The following is a 20,558-nucleotide window of genomic DNA, read 5'->3' on the forward strand; positions in this document are numbered from 1 at the left end:
CACAGTTCTACTCTGACACACATGGTGTCGTCAGGAGTCGGAGTTGACTCGATGGCAACTGGTTTTTTCTCACAGAGCAGGCAATGAAAGGTGATTTTGGAGCTGAGATGCAATAAATTAGCAACTGGCACAGTTCACCGCTTTGACTACTCAGCTTTTGTATGCAGCCTTCTACATACACTTGAACTCTCATACGTCAGCAAAGCAACTGTTTCCACCTGAGTCAGTACAGGTAGAATCTGTACAAGTGAAGAAGTTCTCAAATGAGGAGACAGTCACCGTGTCTATCGCTGTGTTCATTACATCCTGATTCAGCCATGGCCCCAGCTGATATTCCACTCCTTAATGTTACCCAACTACCAGCATATGAAGTAAAAATGAGAGGAAGAAAAGAAGGAGAGAAGAAATTGAGCCTGCACAAACACATGCAAAGAGGCAGTGACTGAACTGTATGAGGCATTTACCACCCACTGCTGTCCTTGTTCCTAGACCAGTCAGAGGCTTCGCCAGGTCTCTGACTTTCTTCACCTGCCTCCCTTAACCAGAACCTCAGCTGCTTGCCCTTCTGTCCTGGAGGCCCTGAGTCCATGCCATCCTGCCTTGTTTGAGTTGTAGTTTTCCTTTAACTTTTCGTCTTAGATCTGGGAGCTACTTGGGGGTCACTCACGTAGTGAGCTCTGGACCAGCCTGTCACTACTGGTAGAGGCTCGATTTCACCCAGTCCTTACCAGGCCTCTGCACACGCCCACTGGGCCCTCACAGTACTCCTATAGTCCCCTAGAGGGGAAAGGCCTGGTCTGTCTGCCCAGGCCCTATGATTGTGTTGTTTCATGGAGTTTTATTTTTGGCAGTTCACGTTAAGTTTCAGAATGTTACATGCTGTCACCACAGTACCCTTGTGAAACGCAGAATTTCCTGCTTGTTTACTACTGCTGATAAATTGATTTGTTCAGGCCATGCCAGATAAGGCAATTGAGGAGGGACAGGAGAGCCGAGAGTCTCAGCAAAACCTTCTGAAACTGCAGTCAGGAGAGTCCCCAAGACATGGGAGTGAGGAGGGCAGGGCTGGCGAAGTCAGGCTGGATCCCCTTTGAGGGTCTCCAGTCACCCCATTCACAGACGGGAGGTGGAGGGCAGAGACAGCAGGTCCCCAGTGGGTGGGCCAGAACGAGGCTAGTGAGAGAGCTGGGTAGGTGGAGCCAGGGCCCACCAAAGACTAGGAATCCTGGATTAGGAAGAAGAGCTGGGTTCAGGGCTGACACCAGGGTCATGGCATCAGGGGGAGAAGCTCTAGCCACCCAAGACTGCCAACAGGCTCTGCCTGAACGCCCCCTCCTGCCACCTCCTTTCCTCTATCACTCTTCTGGCCTGGGCAGCACCAACCTCCACTACTGCTGCTGCGTCACCACTGAGTCCTTGTCTGCCCCTCATCCAAGAGTAGTCAGGAAGGCGAGTGTTGCTGGATGGCGTGCCATAGGCTGCCTATGCTGTGTCACCCATGTCCTTGTGTTGGGCGGCAGAGTATCCTCACGGCAGGTTGTCACCATATACCTTCAAAACCAGGTACCCTCCATGGTTTCAGGGGACATCTAAGTCAACTGACATAATAAAATCTATTAAGAAAACATTCTGCATCGCACTTTGAAGAGTGGCGTCTGGGGTCTTAGACGCTAGCAAGCAGCTATCTAAGATGCATCAATTGGTCTCAACCCACCTGGATCAAAGGAGAATGAAGAACACCAAGGACACAAGGCAATTATGAGTCCAGGAGACAGAAAGAGCCACATGAACCAGCGACTACATCATCCTGAGACCAGAAGAACTAGATGGTGCCCGGCTACAGCCGATGACTGCCCTGACAGGGAACACAACAGAGAAGCCCTGAGGGAGCAGGAGAGCAGTGGGATGCAGACCCCAAATTCTCATAAGACCAGACTTAATGGTCTGAGACTAGAAGGACCCCGATGGTCATGGCCCCCAGACCTTCTGTTGGGCCAGGACAGGAGCCATTCCCAAAGCCAACTCTTCAGACATGGATTGGACTGGACAATGGGTTGGAGAGGGATGCTGGTGAGGAGTGAGCTTCTTGGATCAGGTGGACACTTGAGCCTATGTTGGCTTCTCCTGCCTGGAGGGGAGATGAGAGAGTGGAGGGGGTTAGAAGGTGGCGAAATGGACATGAAAAGACAGAGTAGAGGGAGAGAGTGGGCTGTCTCATTAGGGGGAGAGTAATTGGGAGTGTGTAGCAAGGAGTATATGGGTTTTTGTGTGAGAGACTGACTTAATTTGTGAACTTTCACTTAAAGCACAATAAAAATTATTTAAAAAAAAGAAAAAACCAGGTCCCCTCCTGCACCAACCACACAGGCGCAGCACCGAGAGCACTCTCTCGTTTAATATGTGACTGCATTCTACCCTCTAAGTAAAAGATGACCCTGCTTTCATTCACATTCCTGAGTTGCTGGTCTCTGTGGTCCTGTGCTGCTCGATGGGCCAAATGGCTGTAAAGAAGACCATTGTAGCTGGACTGATGGCTGTCATTGTCGTTTGTGTAAATGCTGGTGTAGACACGTGGCCTCTGCTCTTGAGAAGAGAGGCTGAGATGTCATCATTTCTAGGCCATGGCAGTGTTGCCTGTGGCTCTGTCTTTTCGATGGCCAATCTTGTGTGTGTGTCTGTTAATTCCCCACCCTTCCCAAGACTGGGTGAGGGTCTACTGTACACATTAGGAGCTGCCTCTCCGTACTTGGTCCGATTCGAAGGGGCCCTCTTGTTTCTTCTCCAGGAAAATGCATAGGTGGCTTCAGAAGGTGTGTCTTGCGGTCCGTTTGTGTGTGAGGCACCTGCCCCTAAGTGGCTCTCAGTGGACATGAGGTATGGTGGGCAGACAGCATCTGCCCCAGGAGCGGAGCGTGAGCACAGCCTCAGCAGGGCCACCCACTGTACCTATGGGGGCTGCCCTACCTCCAGACGTGGCAAGCCTTCCCTCCCCGCCTCACCTGTAGTCAGGTGTTATATCCCACTGCCTCTTGGGGACCACCCTGGGCCCTGCCCCACTAGGTACCTCCGGCCTCCCTGGGTGTCCTCTGGGTAGCTGGGCCGCTCCCAGCATATGGTCTATGTGCCATTCTCACCACCTGGCAGCTGCATTCTGGCATTGCCCCGTGGGTGGGCTCCTTGGGGGAGCCTTGCTTCCTGGGACAATGCTGGCTGCCTGGGAAGCCTAGAGGTGGCACCGCGACAGTCTCCCTCGGTGTGTCCGGCAGCTCCTAATGGGAGCTGTGGTCCCTGCACGGTTCCCTCAGGTCCATCCTCCATGCCGGTCAGTGTCCAGCACATTGGACACCTATCCTTGGGCACGGTTGCCTGGTGCGAGTACAGTCTTTCAACTCTTGTTTTTGCTTCCAGTAAGGATGTCTGCCGTGCTCCAGCGAAATTGTTCATGGTGTGGGAAATGCTGACTTAGGAGGTTTCCACTCCGGCTGGGCCTCACCCTGCAACTTTGCCCGGGTCCCAGTGACCTGGCTGCACTCAGTAGAGGAAGCTGTCCTTTGAGGGAATTCCATTTGATGTTACTGTCCCTGGTTGTAGAAGTGATACATGCTCTTTGAAAAAAAAGTCATACCCCAAATTGTACAAAGTAAAACGTGAGTTCCCATAACCCCTGGTGGTAGACAGAATTCCGAGAGGGCTCCAAGGTTCCTACCCCTGCTGTACATACCTCCCTTATCTGCTCCTTTGTGTGGGCGGGACTGTTAATGTGTGGTCTGGGCCTCTGTGACTTGGTTACATTGTATGGCAAAGGCGAAGAGATTTTCTTGATGTAATTAAGATCCGCAATCAGTTGGTTTCGAGTTAATCAAAAGGGAGATTATTGTTACACAATAAACAGTGTCACTGAATTGTACATGTAGCATTTGTTGAAGTGATGTATCCTTTGCTGTGTATTTTATATTTAATAAAATAAAATGTCTTAATAGGGGTGAGATTACCCTGGGTGGGCCTGACCTAATCAGATGGGCCCTTCCTGAAGAGGAGATTTGAAGAGTGAGGACAATTCTACCTCAAGCCATAAAGAAGTAAGCTGCTGTGCTGTGAGAGGGCCTGAGGGCAGCCTCTAGGACCTGAGAGGGACTCTGGCCCACAGCCAGCACGACAAGGGGCCCTCAGTCGAACTGCTACAAGGAACTGAACTCTGCCAGCAACCACGTGGAAGACGACACCAAGTCTCAGATGAGACCCCTACCCGGCCGACACCTTGATTTCACCCTTGGGAGACCCTGAGTAGAGGACCCAGCTAAACTGTCCCCGACTCCTGGCCCACGGAAGCCACTACATTTGGGTGTTTGTTACATAGTAATAGAACACCAGTGCACCCCCCCGCCACGGTAACACTGTCACGCTCGTCTTTTTCAGGATGCCTGTTTAGCCTGGTGGGACTGTCTGCTGAGTGACCTGTTGCCCTTCATGGGCAGCTTCCTGGGGGGTGATCACTGAGGTGGAATCACTAGGCCATGGCATGTGATCTGTAATGTGCCACCAAACCAGCCTCGGTACACCGATTTACCCTCCAGCAGGGAATTGGTAATTCGTGGCTTCTGTTATTAGAACAAAGCAGAGCCACATGGTGACTGGCCACCCTCAGACCCCTCTCTGTGGTGGCACCATCCCTGTTTCCTGAACACTGGCACAGGCAGACTTCTGTTCACATTGAGGCACCAAGGAGTGTTGGCTTTGAAGGGACTTACTTCCTCACCTCCTCCTAGAGCATCGATGTCGGCACTTGTCTCGGCTGTACATCTCTGAATTATGTGTTTAATGAAATCCCTGGCAAATCACAAGCAATTCAGCTGACTTGCAACTCCTGGGATAAAAACAACTCAGCAATTAATGTTCCTGAATCATAATCAAACGCGTGTGCTTGCTCCTTGTTTTAAAAATAGACGATTGAATATCTTGGGATGAAAGGTTCTGCTCAGTCAGCTTTTCTATTTCTATTTTTCTTAATTCCCCCCCCTCCCCCCCAGAGCCTTACACAAGAATCAGAGCCAGATAGATGGGAAGCTTAGCAGGCGCTGGGTGTCTCCTAATGGTTGTAGAATAGGATAGAGAGAATGGTCGCACAACTTCAAGAATGTAATTAATGTTACCGAATTGTATGTGTCAAAATTGTTGAATTGGTGTGTTTTGCTGTGTAGGTTTTCACCAAAAAAAAAAAAAAAAGAATCGGAACCAGAAGCCAAGAGCACAGGTTTGCCGCAGGCTGCAGCCCTCCGAATCCTCCCCTGGCAGGTCGGGGGCAGCAGAGATAGCTGTAGCTACCTCCCTGGCCTTCTCCAGCTCTGCACTCACCATCTGTGTTGGGGGAATGTGTCAATAGAGGAGGAGTGTTCGCCGTCTGAAAGGGAACATCTGCACGGGACCACATTAATCTTGGCCCAGCCACGGCCTTGCACCACTTCCCCGTGCCCACTTGGCCTGTCGCCAACACAGCCTCAAAGTCTCCTTCCACTCAGTGCCACGGTGGTTCTCCCTCTTGACCATGTGGAAACCATGGTGGATTGGGTGTCTCCCACCACAATTGGCCTATGCAGGCTCTGGGAGCAGGTGTGTGGCCTGTGGTACTCGCTAACGGAGGGCATGGGGAGAGGACCCCTCAGCTCCTTCATTCCTGTTGCAGGGTGGGTGCCTCCACCCAGAAGGACAGAGCAGACGTGGCAGGAGGGGTGAACAGGGCCCAGCCAGCCTCTCCCTCAGGCCATTCACCTCCACTCGGGGTCTGCCACAACACAGGCTGGCATCCTGGCCGGAATTGGGCAGTGCCGTCTGGGAAGGGTTGTTCTGTGAATGGCTTGTGTCTCCTATCAGAGGAATAGCAACCCCCCGCCTCCCAGGTGACACTTCCACAGACCTGGCACAGCCCTTTCACAAGCTGTATGGATAGGACAGAGGGCTGGCTGCAGCCAGGGCCTGGTGGGGCCAGGTGGGAGTGTGCCTGCTCACAGAAGTGTGTGCGCACACGGGCTAACTCACCTCCGTAGTCTCGAGTGGCAGTGCCGGCGGGCGCTTGTTCCGCTTTTGATCTTAATGAGCGTCTCTAGCATTTCTCATTTTACAGTGAGCCAATGTTACTTCACAAAATCAACGTAATCAGTGCAAAAGTTATTTTAAAACCCTTTTTAGGCCCTCCCCAGGGACCTACACGGGTTTTCTGTTTCAGACTCGCAATGTCAGCGCAGTGGTCTTCTCTCCCTGGCTGCCGTTCACGTCGTGAGCGTTGAGAAAGCACCCCTTTGTATCTCTCTGTGGCCCAGGACTTGGACAGTCTTTCACAAAGTGTTATCTAAGACCCCGTTGGCTGAAGTTGGGCCCCACAGAGTTGATGGCAGTCATGCACGACTGCCTGACTTGTTTGTCTTTTAAAATGGCAAAGCTTGGATTGAAACCCAGTTTTCTCACATCCAAAACAAAACAAAAAAACAAACCTGTTCCTGTTGAGTCGATTCTGACTCATGACGACCCCATGTATTACAGACTAGAGCTACTCTGTAGGGTTTTCTTGGCTGTAATCTTTATGGGAGCAGATTGCCAGGCCTTTCTTCTGCAGAGCTGCTGAGGAGGTTCAAACTGCCAACCTTTAGGTTAGCAGCCAAGTGCAAACTGCTTACGCCACCCAGAGACACTTCAAAATCAAGGCTCTTAAAATATTGGTAATATCTTTTCTAATTAAATGGAAATGCATGTTTCATTCATACTGCAAAAAACCAGTAAAACACAAAGAAGCCTCTACCCCACCAAAAAAAGAGAAATTGAAGAAGGTGCAGCCTCCCTGACAAGGCCCGGTACATGTTGGCATGTGTTATGCATCCTTGGCAGCGGCTTAGATGGGTGTGCTGGCTTCTCAGGGAGCGCATAGGCTCGCCCTGGATGTGCTCAGGAGGTGAGACAAATGGGAAGGAGGAACATCCCTGTTGGCCCCAGGGTATGCTTGGTGACCGCTGTTCTGGGCGGATGAGGGACATGTGCAGGGCTGAGGTGAGCCACCTCATGGCTGATGTTGGGCGGCATGGTGGAGCCCCAGTCACCCGGGCCAAAGGAGCATGGAAATGCATCATGTGCCTGTCTCCTCAGCACAAGGGGGAGGCGGAAGGGCTCAGTCCCTGGACAGGTGGGAAACAGCCCCGCTGGAGGCGTTGCAGCCCTTTGTCCTGTGTAAGTGGGGGTGCGGCTGGTACCAGCGAGTCTGTGTCCTCTTTGTGAAATGCCCAATTTACTGCTCTTGTTGTTGTTAGTTGCCATCAAGTTGATTCCGACTCATGTTGACCGTGTGTGTGCAGAGTAGAACTGCTCCATAGGGTTTTCAAGGCCATGACCTTTCAGAAGCAGATCACCAGGCCTGTCTTGAGAGGTGGCTCTGGGTGGGTTTGAATCGCCAACTTTTGCTAGTGTTCAAGCACTTAACTGCGTGCACCTGCTTTAATAGTCAAGAGAAAATGAGGTTTTTCTGTTTCTATTTTCATCTGAGATCTTAATTCCTGCTTTCTTCTTCCAGGCTCATTCTAGCAGCCAACAGAGATGAATTCTACCACAGGCCGACCAAATTAGCCAACTTTTGGGGGGACAACAATGAGATCCTCAGCGGTAAGTTGCATCACTCCTCACAGGTACCGGAGCCATGTTGCACGGCACAGTCAGCACCTGGCCTGGCATGAAAACCATGGGATGGCTGACCAATCTGTTTTGTCACTCTCAAGAGGAAATGCAGAATGTATGGCGACAGACGAGCTACCACTCTCATGGGTCTGGGGTGAGCACTGGGGAGTCAGCACCCACATTGGGCACTCCCCAAATTGTCCGCCAAGCACAGTCCACAGGGTTTTCCAGGTCAGCTCTGTCTCTGGAGGCCTTCCGTGGGTCTCCAGAAGAAGCGGTTGACCTGCACATAGGGGACTTGTCATGTGAAAGGATCACTTGATTTTTTTTTTACGGTTAATAGTTTTATTTCCTCTTAAAATTGCTATCAAACCAAAAAACCAAACCAAACCCATTGCCATCGAGTTGATGTCCGTCTCACAGTGACCCTATGGGACAGAGTAGAACTGCCCCATAGGGTTTCCAAGGCTGTAAATCTTTATGGAAGCAGACTACCACATCTTTCTCCTGCAGAGCAGCTGGTGGGTTCAAACCACTGACCTTTCAGTTAGCAGCCGAGTGTTTAACCACTGCACCACCAGGGCTCCTTTTGCTATCCATAATTTTAAACTGGATCATTTTGGTTTCCTATTTTTCTCTCTCTCTTTTTTTTTTTTTTTTGTGGTGAAAACATACATACCCACACATCTGCCAACACAGCTTCCACATTTACAACTCAATGACAGTGATTACATTTTTCATGTTGTGCCACTATTCTTGCTATCCTCATCCAAAACATTCCACCGCCGTTAACATAAACTCAGTGCTCCCTAAACAAAAACTCACCCTTTCCTCTCCCTCCCACATCTGGTAACCATTAATAGTCTGTGGTTTCTATATTTTTTGCTTTATTAGGTGCCATTGAGTCAGTTCTGAATCATGGCGACTCTGTACAACAGCATGAAACACTGCCTGGTCCTGCGCCATCCTCACAATTGTTGCTATGTTTGAGCCCATTGCAACCACTGTTAGTTCATCTTGTTGAGGGCCTTCCTCTTTTTCACTGACCCTCTATCTTACCAAGTGTGATGTCCTTCTCCAGGGACTGGTCCCTCCTGATAACATGTCCAAAATACATGAGACAAAGTCTCGCCATCCTTGCTTCCAAAGCAGTCTGGCTGTACTCCTTCCAAAACAAATTTGTTTGTTCTTCTGGTAGTCCGGAGTATATTCAATATTCTTTGCCAACACCATACTTCAAAGACATCGATTCTTCTTTGGTCTTCCTTATTCATTGTCCAGCTTTTGTATACATATGCTGGGATTGCAAATACCATGGCTTGGGTCAGGCGCATCTTAGTCCTCAAAGTGACGTCTTTGCTTTTCAACACTTTAAAGAAGTCTCTTGCAGCAGATTTGCCCAATGCAATATGCCATTTGATTTCTCGACTGATGCTTACATGGGCATTGATTGTGGATCCAAGTAAAATGAAATCTTTGACAACTTCAACATTTTCTCCATTTATCGTGATGTTGCTTATTGATCCAGTTGTGAAAATTTTTGGTTTCTTTATGTTGAGGTATAATCCATACCGAAGGCTGTAGTCTTTGATCTTCATCGGTAAGTGCTTCAAGTCCTCTTCACTTTCAGCAAGCAAGGTTGTGTCACCTGCATATCACAGGTTGTTAATGAGACTTCCACCAATCCTGAAGCCATGTTCTTCATATAGTCCAGCTTTTCGGATTATTTGGTTAGCATACAGATTGAATAAGTATGGTGAAAGGATACAACCCTGACTCACACCTTTTCTGATTCTAAACCACACAGTATCCCCTTGTTGTGTTCGAACGACTGCCACTTAGTCTATGTACAAGTTCCTCATGAGCACAATCAAGTGTTCTGGATTTCCATTCTGTTCAGTGTTATCCATAATTTTTTATGTTCTACACAGTCGAATGCCTTTGCATAGTCAATAAAACACAAGTAAACATCTTTCCAGTATCCTGCTTTCAGCCAAGATCCATCTGACATCAGCAATAATATCCCGGGCTCCATATCCTCTTCCGAATCCAGCTTGAATTTCTGGCAGTTCCCTGTCAATGTACTGCTGCAACCGTTTTTGATTTATCTTCAGTAAAATTTTACTTGTGTGTATGGGTTCTGGGTTGGGTAATATTAATGATATTGTTTGATAACTTCTGCATTCTGTTGGATCGTCTTTCTTTGGAATGGGCACAAATATGGATGTCTTCCAGTTAGTTTGCCAGCTAGCTGTCTTCCAGATTTTTTGGCATAGCCAAGTGAACACCTCCAGTGCCGTATCCATTTGTTGAAACATCTCAATTGGTTATTCCATCACTTCATGGAGCCTTGTTTTTTGCCAATGCCTTCAGTGCAGCTTGGACTTCTTCCTTCAGTACCATTGGTTCTTAATCATATGCTACCTCCTGAAGCAGTTGAACATTGACAAATTCTTTATGGTATAGTGATTCTGTGTATTCCCTCCAACTTCTTTTGATGCTTCCTGTGTCATTTAATATTTTGCCCATAGAATCTTTCAATATTGCAACTCGAGACTTGAATTTTTTCTTCAGTTCTTTCAGCTTGAGAAATGCCGAGCATGTTCTTCCCTTTTGGTTTTCTAACTCCAGATCTTTGCACATTTCATTATAATGCTTTACTTTGTCTTCTCAAGCCATCCTTTGAAATCTTCTGTTCACCTCTTTGACTTCATTGTTTCTTCCATTTGCTTTAGCTACTCTACTTTCAAGAGCAAGTTTCAGAGTCTCTTCTCATATCCATTTTGTTCTTTTCTTTCCTGTCTTTTTAATGATCTCTTGCTTTCATGTATGATATCCTTGATGTCAACCCACAACTTGTCTGGTCTTTGGACATTAGTGTTCAACGCACCAAATCTTTTCCTGAGATCGTCTCCAGATTCAGGTGGGATATATTTAAGGTTGTATTTTGGCTCTTGCAGACTTGTTTTATTTTCTTCAGCTTCAGCTTGAACTTGCATACAAGCAATTGATCATCTCTTCTGCAGTCAGCCCCTGGCCTTGTTCTGACTGATGATATTGAGCTTTTCCATTGTCTCTTTCCACAAGAATAGTCAATTTGATCCCTGTGTATCCCATCTGGCAAGGTCCATATGTATAGTTGCTATTTATATTGTTGAAAAAAGCATTTGCGATGAGTAAGGCGTTGGTCTTGCAAAATTCTATCACTCAATTTCTGGTGTCATTTCTATCATCAAGGCCATATTTTACCATTACGGATAAGTCATCTTTGTTTCCAGCTTTCAAATTTCAATCACCAGTAATTATCAATGCCTCTTGATTGCATGTTTGATCAATTTCGGACTGCAAAAGTTGGTAAAAATCTTGAATTTCCTCATCTTTGGCCTTAATGGTTGGTGCTTAAATTTGAAAAATAGTCATATTAACTGGTCTTCCTTGTAGGCATATGGATATTATCCTATCACTGATAGTGTTGTACTTCAGGATAGATCTCGAAATGTTCTTTTTGATGATGAATGCGACACCATTCCTCTTCATTTTGTCATTCCCGGCATAGTAGACCATCTGATTGTCCAATTCAAAATGGCCAATACCTGTCCATTTCAGCTCACTAATGTCTAGGGTGTCTATCTTCATGCATTCCATTTCATTTTTGATGACTTCCAATTTTCCTAGATTTGTACTTCATGCATTCCACATTCCGATTATTAATGGCTGTTTGAAGCTATTTCTTCTCTTTTTGAGTTGTGCCACATCAGCAAACGAAGTTCCAAAAGCTTTATTCCATCCATGGCATTAAAGTTGACACTCCTTTGAGGAGACAACTTTTCCCCAGAGAGTGTCTTCCAACCTGATGGGCTCATTTTTTGGCAGTATGTCAAAGTTCTGCTGCTATTCATAAGGTGTTCGCTGGCCAGTTTTTTCAGAAGTAGACCGCCAGTTCCTTCTTCCTAGCCTGGCTTAGTCTGAAAGCTCTACTGAAACCTGCTCACCATGGATGACCCCACTGGTATCTCAGATATTTAAGATACCAGTGGCTCAGCTTCCAGCATCACAGCAACGTGCAAGCCACCACAGTAGGGCAAACTGACAGATATATGGTGGGTGGTTTCTGTATGTTCGTTTATTTCATATAAGTGAGCTCATACAATATTTGTCCTTTTCTGACTGACTGACTTTGATCAGCATAATGTTTTCAGGGTTCCTCCAGGCAGTGGCACGCATCAGGACTTCGTTTCTCTTTACAGCTAAGTAATATTCCATTGTATGCATGTACCACATTTTCTTTATCCATTAGTTAGTCTATTTTGATTTATCTTCTCACCTGGAAGAGCATATTGTTAGTTTTCTGTGAGGTGCCAGCCCGTACTCAGTCACTTTGTGAAAAGTCACCATCGTCATTGTGTGTGTTTGTGTTTGCATACTCATCTGTGTTTACGTACAAGTGTCTCTCATTCCTAGAGATGTCTGGGCCTGAGTTTGGAGAGCAAGGCTTGGATGGTGCACGTTCAGGTGGGGAGCTGCGTGCTGTGGCCTTGTCACCTGCATGGGCCTCTGTTGCCTGAGGCATTCTCATGGGGGGCAGAGTGGAAGTGACATATGTGTCTCCCGCCCTTGAAGGTGGCAGCCTCACAGAGATAGGCAGCAGTTCTAGCCCACAGAGTAGACTGCATGGACAGGCCACGGGGTCCCTCTGACCGTGACTGTGTGCCAGGTGCCAGGCAGGCCCCAGGAGACTGGCAGAGCCGTTGGGGCACTCCAGAGTGTCCATCTGGGCCAGGTGTGGCCTTGTGGGTCCATGGAGGCTGCATGTGTCCTGCTCTTCTCCTGCCTCCCAGGCCTCTCTGGCTCTGAGCTCAGGGCGTGGTCAGTGCAGGGGGCAAGGAACCTTGGTCAGGAGGTGAAGGCCCATTGCCCAGGGTACAGTGGAGGTGGGACTCACAAGGTAAGAGAGCAGGTCCACAATGTCACAGGAGATTGTCTGAGGAGACATTCCTGGCATCCTGGGCTAGGGCAGAACAGAAAGGGGCAGTGAGAGAGGACAGGACAGGCAGTGTGAGCCACATCTGCAAGACATGCAGGTACGTGAGGCTGAAGCAGGTGGGTGGGTAGGGCTGGCCACGGGCTGAGGGACTGATGCCTTTGCGAAGTGGGAAAGAGACCTGCAAGGCAGCTAGGTGGGCACGAAGTGCCCTGCGAGGCAGTTACCCTCATTTCTGTAGATGAGGCCCCGGAGGCTGCTCGGCTACCACCTTCCTGGGCATTTAGTCTCATGGCCTGCTCTGAATCCGTACTGATCCCAGCTGAGGAGCTCCAGCTGCATGGAATTGTTATTCTTTGTAGTGGTTTGGAGGTGACCAGCTGGCATATTGGTATGGGGCTCCTGTCTAGTAGCAGTGGTGGTTCACCTTCCATACAGGAGACTTGGTTTGATTCTCGTGCAGCCACCATCTATCTTGTCAGTGGAGTCTTGCATGTTGCTATGATGTTGAACAGGTTTCAGCAGAACTTCCAGACCAAGACAGACTAGGAAGAAAGGCCTGGCGATGTTCTTCCAAAAATCAGCCAGTGAAAACCCTATGAATCACAGCAGTGCTATCCGCAACCAATCATGGGGCTGATGCAGGACTGGGCAGCATTTCACTCCATTGTGCATTGGGTCACCACGAGTCAGGGCTGACTCAATAGCAGCTAACAACAGCCTAGTGACATAGACCCTTGTCTCACCACAATGCTCGATGGGCCCAACATCCACTGCACCCAGGTTGGGGCTAGAAGATGCCAAGGTCCACAACGTCACTCTGTCTGGCATCACCAAATTATATGGATTGAAATGTATCTTTTGCAAAGATATGTTGAAGTCCTAACCCTTCCTACCTGTGAATGTGATCTTGTTTGGAAATGGGGTCTTCGAAGATGTTAACAATTAAGTTAATATGAGTTCATACTGGAGTAGGATGGGTCTAATCCAATATGAGTGGTGTCCTTATGGAAGAGAAGAGACACAGACAGACAGACAGACACACACACACACAGCGAAGATGGCCATTTGAAGTTGGAGGCAGAGATTGAAGTGATCTACAAACCAAGAAACACCAAGGATTGTCAGCCGTCACCAGAAGCTAGGAGGGAGGCATGGAACAAGTTTTCCCTCAGAGCCCTCAGAAAGAATCATGGCTGATACCCTGATTTTGGACTGTTGACGTCCAGAACTGTGAGATGATAAATTTCTGTTCTGATAAGCCACTGATTCTTAGGAGCAATGATCATGATGATGGTGTAGGACTGGGCAGTGTTTTGTTCTGTTGTACGTAGGGTCACTATCATGTTGTATGTAGGAAACCAACTAAACAGCACCTAACAACAACAACATAAGCCACCCAATTTATGGTACTTTGTTACAGCAGACCTAGGAAACTAATACAGCTGGGAACTTGTTAAAAATACAGACCATCAAATTTGGAAAAATTTTGACTATTATTTCTTCAAATATTTGTTCTGTCCCCTGCTCTCTCTCTTCTCTTTCAGAGACTCCAATTACACATCTGTTAGTTTGCTTAAGGTTGTCCCATACTTCAATGATGCTTTGTTCGTTTTAGATAAATATGTGTTTCATTTTTTAAAAGTAGTTTATTAAAGTGAAATTCTCATAACATAAAATTAACTATTTTAAAGTGAGTTCAATGGCATTTGGTACATTTACAATGTTGTGCAGCCACCGCCTCTGTCTAGTTCCAAAACTGCTTCATCACTCCAGAGTAAAACCCTGTAGGTACTTTAACCCTTTTGTTACCATGTGATGACGTGTGTTTTCAGTATTGGAGTGCATGTTTACTAATTGAGTGTGTTTAAATTTTTGGCTGGTAATATGGATTTTGAGAAATACGATCTGGTAATACATTCCACCAATGAGCCTAGCGGTACTTTGGTGCCACCAATCTGTGGAGTGATGGTATACCAACGGGAACTTAAATAAATAAATAAATAAATGGGAACTAGATATGTAATTTTTTGCAGGCACCTTCCCATTAGGTTGCATGGGGAACCAACAGAAAAACCAAAACCCATCAGGGCCCCCTAACTATCACATCAAACCAAACCTGTTGCCGTCGAGTCGATTCCAATTCACAGTAACCCTGTAGGACAGAGTAGAACTGCCCCACGAGTTTCCAAGGAGCACCTGGTGGATTTGAACTGCCCACCTTTTGGTTAGCGGCAGTAGCACTTGACCACTATGCCATTAGTGTTTCCATCTATCACACAGGAAAGCCATAATTATGCCTGCAAGCCTTATCTCATAGAAATAAAGGGAAAAAAGGGCAAAAGTTTACAAAACTAACACATCCAGGAAGTACCCCCTAATAGAATGCTCAGCCTGCACTTAACCTAACAGTGAGGCTCCACCTCCAGTCTACTGAGCTTTGCATATTTCAAAAGGGACCCACTTTGACACTAAATGCATTAGAACCGGAATAACATACTACCTATGAGGTCCAGAGGCATAAAAAGTGACTGGTTTACCATTATACCAATGGTAACAGAATTAAGCAGTTTCTCCCCAGTCCTTGGCAACCACCAATCTGCATTCTGTCCATGAATTTATCTCTTCTGGATATTTCATATAAATGGGATCATACCAATGTGACCTTTTATGTCTGGTCATCCACATTGCAGTATGTATCAGTACTTCATTCTTTTTATAGCTGCATAATATTCCATGGTATATACACACCCCGATTTGTTTATCCATTCATCTGTTGATGGACGTTTGGGCTATTTCCAGCTTTTGGCTATTGTGGATAGTGCTGCTATGAACATTTGTGGACATGTACTTGTTTGAGTCCCTGTTTTTTTAACTCTTCAGGGTAAATACGTAGGAGTGAATTTCGGGATCGAATGGTAATTCTGTTTAACTTTTTGAGAAACCACCAAACTGTTTTCCATAGCTGCTGAACCATTTTGCGTGCCTGCTTGCAATGTGTGAGGGTCCCAGTTTCTCCACATCCTCACCAACAATTAATATTTTCCATGTTTTTTTTATTATAGCCACATTAGTGGATGTGAAAGGAGCCTTGGTGGCACAGTGGTTAAAGTGCTCGGCTGCTAACCAAAAGGTTGGCAGTTCGAACCAACCAGCCACTCTGCGGGAGAAAGATGTGGCAGTCTGCTTCCGTAAAGATTTACAGCCTTGGAAACCCTTTGGGGCGATTCTACTCTGTCCTATGGGGTCGCTGTGAGTTGGAATCTACTCAGTGGCAGTGGGGTGGGAGTGGGTATAAAGTGGTACCTCATTGAGGTTTTGATTTGCATTTCCCTAATGACTGATGATATGAACATCTTTCCACGTGCTTGTCAGCTGTTTGTAGATCTTTAGAGAAATGACTATTCAAGTACTTTGCCCATTTTTAATTGGGTTATTTGTCTTTTTATTACAGAGATCTAAAAATTCTTTGTGTATTCTGGATTCTAGACCCTTATCAGATATATGATTTGCAAATATTTTCTCACTTTCTATAGGTTGTCTTTTCACTTTCTTGATGATGCCCTTTGATGTATGAAAGTTTTTAATTTCAGTGAAGTCCAATTTATTTTCTTTTGTTTCTCCTACTTTTGGTGTCATATCTAAATCTATTGCCAAATCTAAGGTCATGAAAATTTACCCCTATGTTATTTCCTAAGAATTTTACATTTTTAGCTGTTATATTTAGGTTGTCGATCCACTTTTTATTTGTTTTTGTACTACAAGGCAGGGGTCCAGCTTTATTCTTTTGCATGTGAATTTCCAGTTGTCCCACCACCATTTGTTAAAGGGACTATTCTTTCCCCCATTGAATAGTCTTGGCACTTCTATCAAAAACCAAGTGGTCATAGATGTATGGGTTTATGTCCAGACTCTCAATTCTATTTCATTGGGCTATATGTCTGTTTTTATGCCAGTACCACACTGTTTTGGCTACTGTAACTTTGTATTAAGTTTTGAGTCATTGAATTTTGTTCTTTTTTTTCTAGATTGTTTTGACTATTTGGGATTCCTTGGAATTCCATATGAATGTGAGGATCAGCTTTTCTATTTCCTCAAAAAAGGCTGTTTGAATTTTGATAGGGATTATATTGAATCAGTAGATGATTTCAGGTAGTGTCTTAGTCATCTAGTGCTAGTATAACAGAAATACCGCAAGTGGATGGCTTTAACAAAGAGCAATGTATTCTCTCACAGTCTAGGAGGCTTGAAGTCCAAATTCAGGGCGCCAGCTTCAGGGGAAGACTTTCTTTCTCTGTTGGCTCTGGGGGAAGGTCCTTGTCATCGATCTTCGCTAGTCGAGGAGCTTCTCAGGGCAGGGACCCCGGGTCCAAAGGGTGCGCTATTCTCCTGGCTCTTGTTTCTTGGTGGTATGAGGTCCCCATGTCCCTCTGCTCACTTCTCTCTTCTGTATCTCAATAGAGATTGATTTAAGACACAATCTAATCTTGTAGATTGATTCCTGTCTCATTAACATAACTGCCGATAATCCTGCTTCATTAACATTGTAGAGGTGGTATTTACAACACGTAGGAAAAACACATCAGATGACAAAATGGTGGACATTCACACAATACTGGGAATCATGACTTAGCCAAGCTGACAGATATTTTTGGGAGACACAGTTCAATTCATGACAGGTAATATTGGCACCCTAACAATATTAAGTCTTCCAGTCCATGAACACAGATGTCTTTCCATTTATTTAGGTTCTTTAATTTCCTTCAGCAGTGTTTTGTAGTTTTCAGTGTACAAGTCTTTCATCTCCTTAATTAAATTTATTCCTAGGTATTTTATTCTTTTTGATGCTATTGTAAATGGAATTATTTTATTAATTTCCCCTTTGGATTGTTTATTACTGGTGTATAGAAACACAACTGATTTTTGTATGTTGATTTTATACCCTGAATTTTTTTTTTTTTTTGTATTAGCTCTAGAAGCTTTTTTTTTTGTTTTTATTTTTGTGGATTCTTTGGTGTTTTCTGTATATAGGATCATGTCATCTGCAAATAAAATTTTCTTCTTTCTTTCTACTTTGGATGCCTTTTATTTCTTTTTCTTGCCTAATTGCTCTGACTAGAACTTCTAGTACACATTGTTGAATAACAGTAGTGAAAGTGGGCATCCTTGTCTTGCTTCTGATGTTGGAGAGAAAGCTCTCAGTCTTTCATCATTGAGTATGATTGCTGTGGGCTTTTCATAAAAGCTCTTTATTGAGGAATTTCCCTTCTAGTCCTAGTTTGCTGAGTATTTTCATTGTGAAAGGATGTTTCATTTTGTCAAACACCTTTTCTACATCAGTTGAGATGATCATATAGGCTTTTTTTCCCCCTTTATTCTATTAATGTGATGTTTTACATTGATTGATTTTCTTAATATTGAACCACCCTTGCAATCTTGGTGTCACAGATTGAATTGTGTCCCCCAAAAATATGTGTATCAATTTGGCTAGGCCATGATTCCCAGTATTGTGTGATTGTCCACCATTTCGTCATCTGATATGATTTTCCCATGTGTTGTAAATTCTATATCTATGATGTTAATGAGGCAGGATTAGCAGCAGTTATGTTAATGAGGCAAGACTCAATCTACAAGATTAGGTTGTATATTAAATTAATCTCTTTTGAGATATAAAAGAAACGAGCACAGAGTCAGGGGGACCTCGTATCACCAAGAAAGTAGCACTGGGAGAAGAGTACATCCTTTGGACCTGAGGTTCCTGCTCAGACAATCTCCTAGACCAAGGGAAGATTGATGACAAGGACCTTCTTCCAGAACCGACAGAGAAAGAAAGCCTTCCCCAGGAGCTGGCACCCTGAATTTGGACTTCTAGCTTCCTAGACTGTGAGAGAATAAATTTCTCTTTGTTAAGGTCATCCACTTGTGGTATTTCTGTTATAGCAGCACTGGCTAACTAAGAAACCTGGGATAAATCTCACTTGGTCATGGTGTATAATCCTTTTAATATGCTATTGGATTCAGCCTGCTAGTATTTTGTTTAGGATTTTGTATCTATATTCATAAGGGATATATAGGGTCACTATGAATTTTTTTTTTGAGCACTTTATTGTTGTTGAGGTAAAAGTTTACAGAGCAAATTAGTTTCCCATTCAATAGTTTATATACAGCTTGTTTCCTGACATTGCTTGCAAGCCCCAGAATGTGTCAGCACTCTTTCCCCTTTCTCCCTAGGTTCTTGGTGTCCATCTGCACAGCTTTCTTGCCCCTACCATCCTTCTGAAGTTTGCTTTGGGGCAAATGCTGCCCTTTGGGTCTCATATGGTTGATTGTTCTGAGTTGTACATTCCTCACTGGTGTTAATTGTTCATTTTATAGGCCTTTCTGTTGTGTGGCTATAATGTGATCTCTGGGAGTGATTTCCGTTCCAAGTTTGAAGGGTATCTAAGGGCCATAGTCTCAGGATTCCACCAGTCTCTATCAGACCAGTAAGTTTGGTCTTATGAGTTCAAATTTTGTTCTATGTTTCTCTTCCACTCTGTCCAGAACCTTCTGTTGTGGTCCTGGTCAAAGCAGTCAGTAATTATAGCTGGGCACCGTGTAATGCTTCTGGACTCAGGCTAGTGGAGGCCATGGTTCATATGGTTCATTAGTCCTTTGGACTAAAAATTTTCCTGAGTTCCTTGAGTCTTTGGTTTTCTTCACTCTTCTTTGCACTAGATGGAAAGAGACCAATTGTTGTACCTTAAATAGCTAATCGCAAGCTCTTAAGACCCGAGTCACTACTCATCAAGGTAGGATGTAAAACATTGTGTCTCTGGCTTACGATTTGACAGTCGACCTAGATGTCCCACCAGGCTATGGTCTCTAGCCCTCAAGCCCAATATCTCAGTCCCGGAAGGTGTATGGTTGTGGCCGAGAAGTTTTCATGACTGTGTCCCCTGTGCTCATTATTGCATACGGGGGTATATTTGCAGCATGTCCACATATATATGTACATGAGTACCCTTCCTACCCCTGTTCAGCTTACATATCTACCTATGTATCCACTCGTACATTATTTTTTATTAGTTGTTGCAGTTTATGTATTAGTACTTAACCATTGTTGCCTTTTACTCTTGTATACCTTAAGTGTCTTCCTTTACCTTGATTATGTTGTGCTGACTACACCCATATTATGTATTATCTCTCCCTTCACTAAAGTTAGTACATATCTACTATCTCGTTAGTGGTTGCCCTCACCCAGTCCCTGCTGACCATCAAAGAATGTTTCTGTCTTTGCAAAAACCTTTTCTTGACTTTTTATAATAGTGGTCTCATACAATATTTTTCCTTTTGTGATTAACTCATTTTACTCAGCATAATGTAATGTCCTCCAGGTTCATCCATGTTGTGAGATGTTTTGAGGATTAGTTGTTATTCTTTAACGTTATGTAGTAGTCGGTCGTGTGTATATACCACAGTTCATCCATTCATTCATTGATGAGCACTTAGGCTGTTTCAATCTTTTTGCTATTGTAAATAATGCTGCAATGAACATGGGTGCACATTTGTCTATTCATATCATGAGTCTTATTTCTCTAGGATTGCTGGCTGATATGGTATTTCTATTTCTAGCTTTTTGAGGTAGTGCGATATTGTTTTCAATAGTAGTTGTACTATTTAACATTTCCACCAGTGGTGTATGAGAATTCCAATTTCCACACAGCCTCTCCAGCATTTGTTTTCTGTTTTTTGATCAGTGCCATTATTACCAGTGTGAGACAGTATCTCATTGTGGTTTAGATAATGGCTAAGGATACTAAGCATCTCTTCATGTATTTGTTGACTGCCCACTTTTTGATTGGGTTATTTGTCTTTTTGTTTTGAATTGTTGGAGTTTCTATAAATTTTAGAGAAGCCTATAGTTTTCTTGTGGTGTCTTTGT

The 20,558-nt window shown here is 45.0% G+C and overlaps 1 protein-coding gene across 4 annotated transcripts in view; it reads left to right on the forward strand.

The window, feature by feature from the left end:
* TANGO2 (transport and golgi organization 2 homolog) overlaps positions 1-20,558 on the forward strand; it is a 62,743-nt gene that overhangs the window by 23,706 nt on the left and 18,479 nt on the right. For 3 of the 4 annotated variants that reach the window (XM_023559309.2, XM_023559311.2, XM_023559308.2), the window contains exon 3: positions 7,553-7,641. In XM_023559309.2, the coding sequence (XP_023415077.1) occupies positions 7,553-7,641 (89 nt within the window). The other variant, XM_023559310.2, reaches the window with a different exon arrangement.

This window comes from Loxodonta africana, chromosome 19 (genome assembly GCF_030014295.1).
Source record: "Loxodonta africana isolate mLoxAfr1 chromosome 19, mLoxAfr1.hap2, whole genome shotgun sequence".
In the NCBI taxonomy this organism is placed as follows: Eukaryota; Metazoa; Chordata; class Mammalia; order Proboscidea; family Elephantidae; genus Loxodonta; species Loxodonta africana.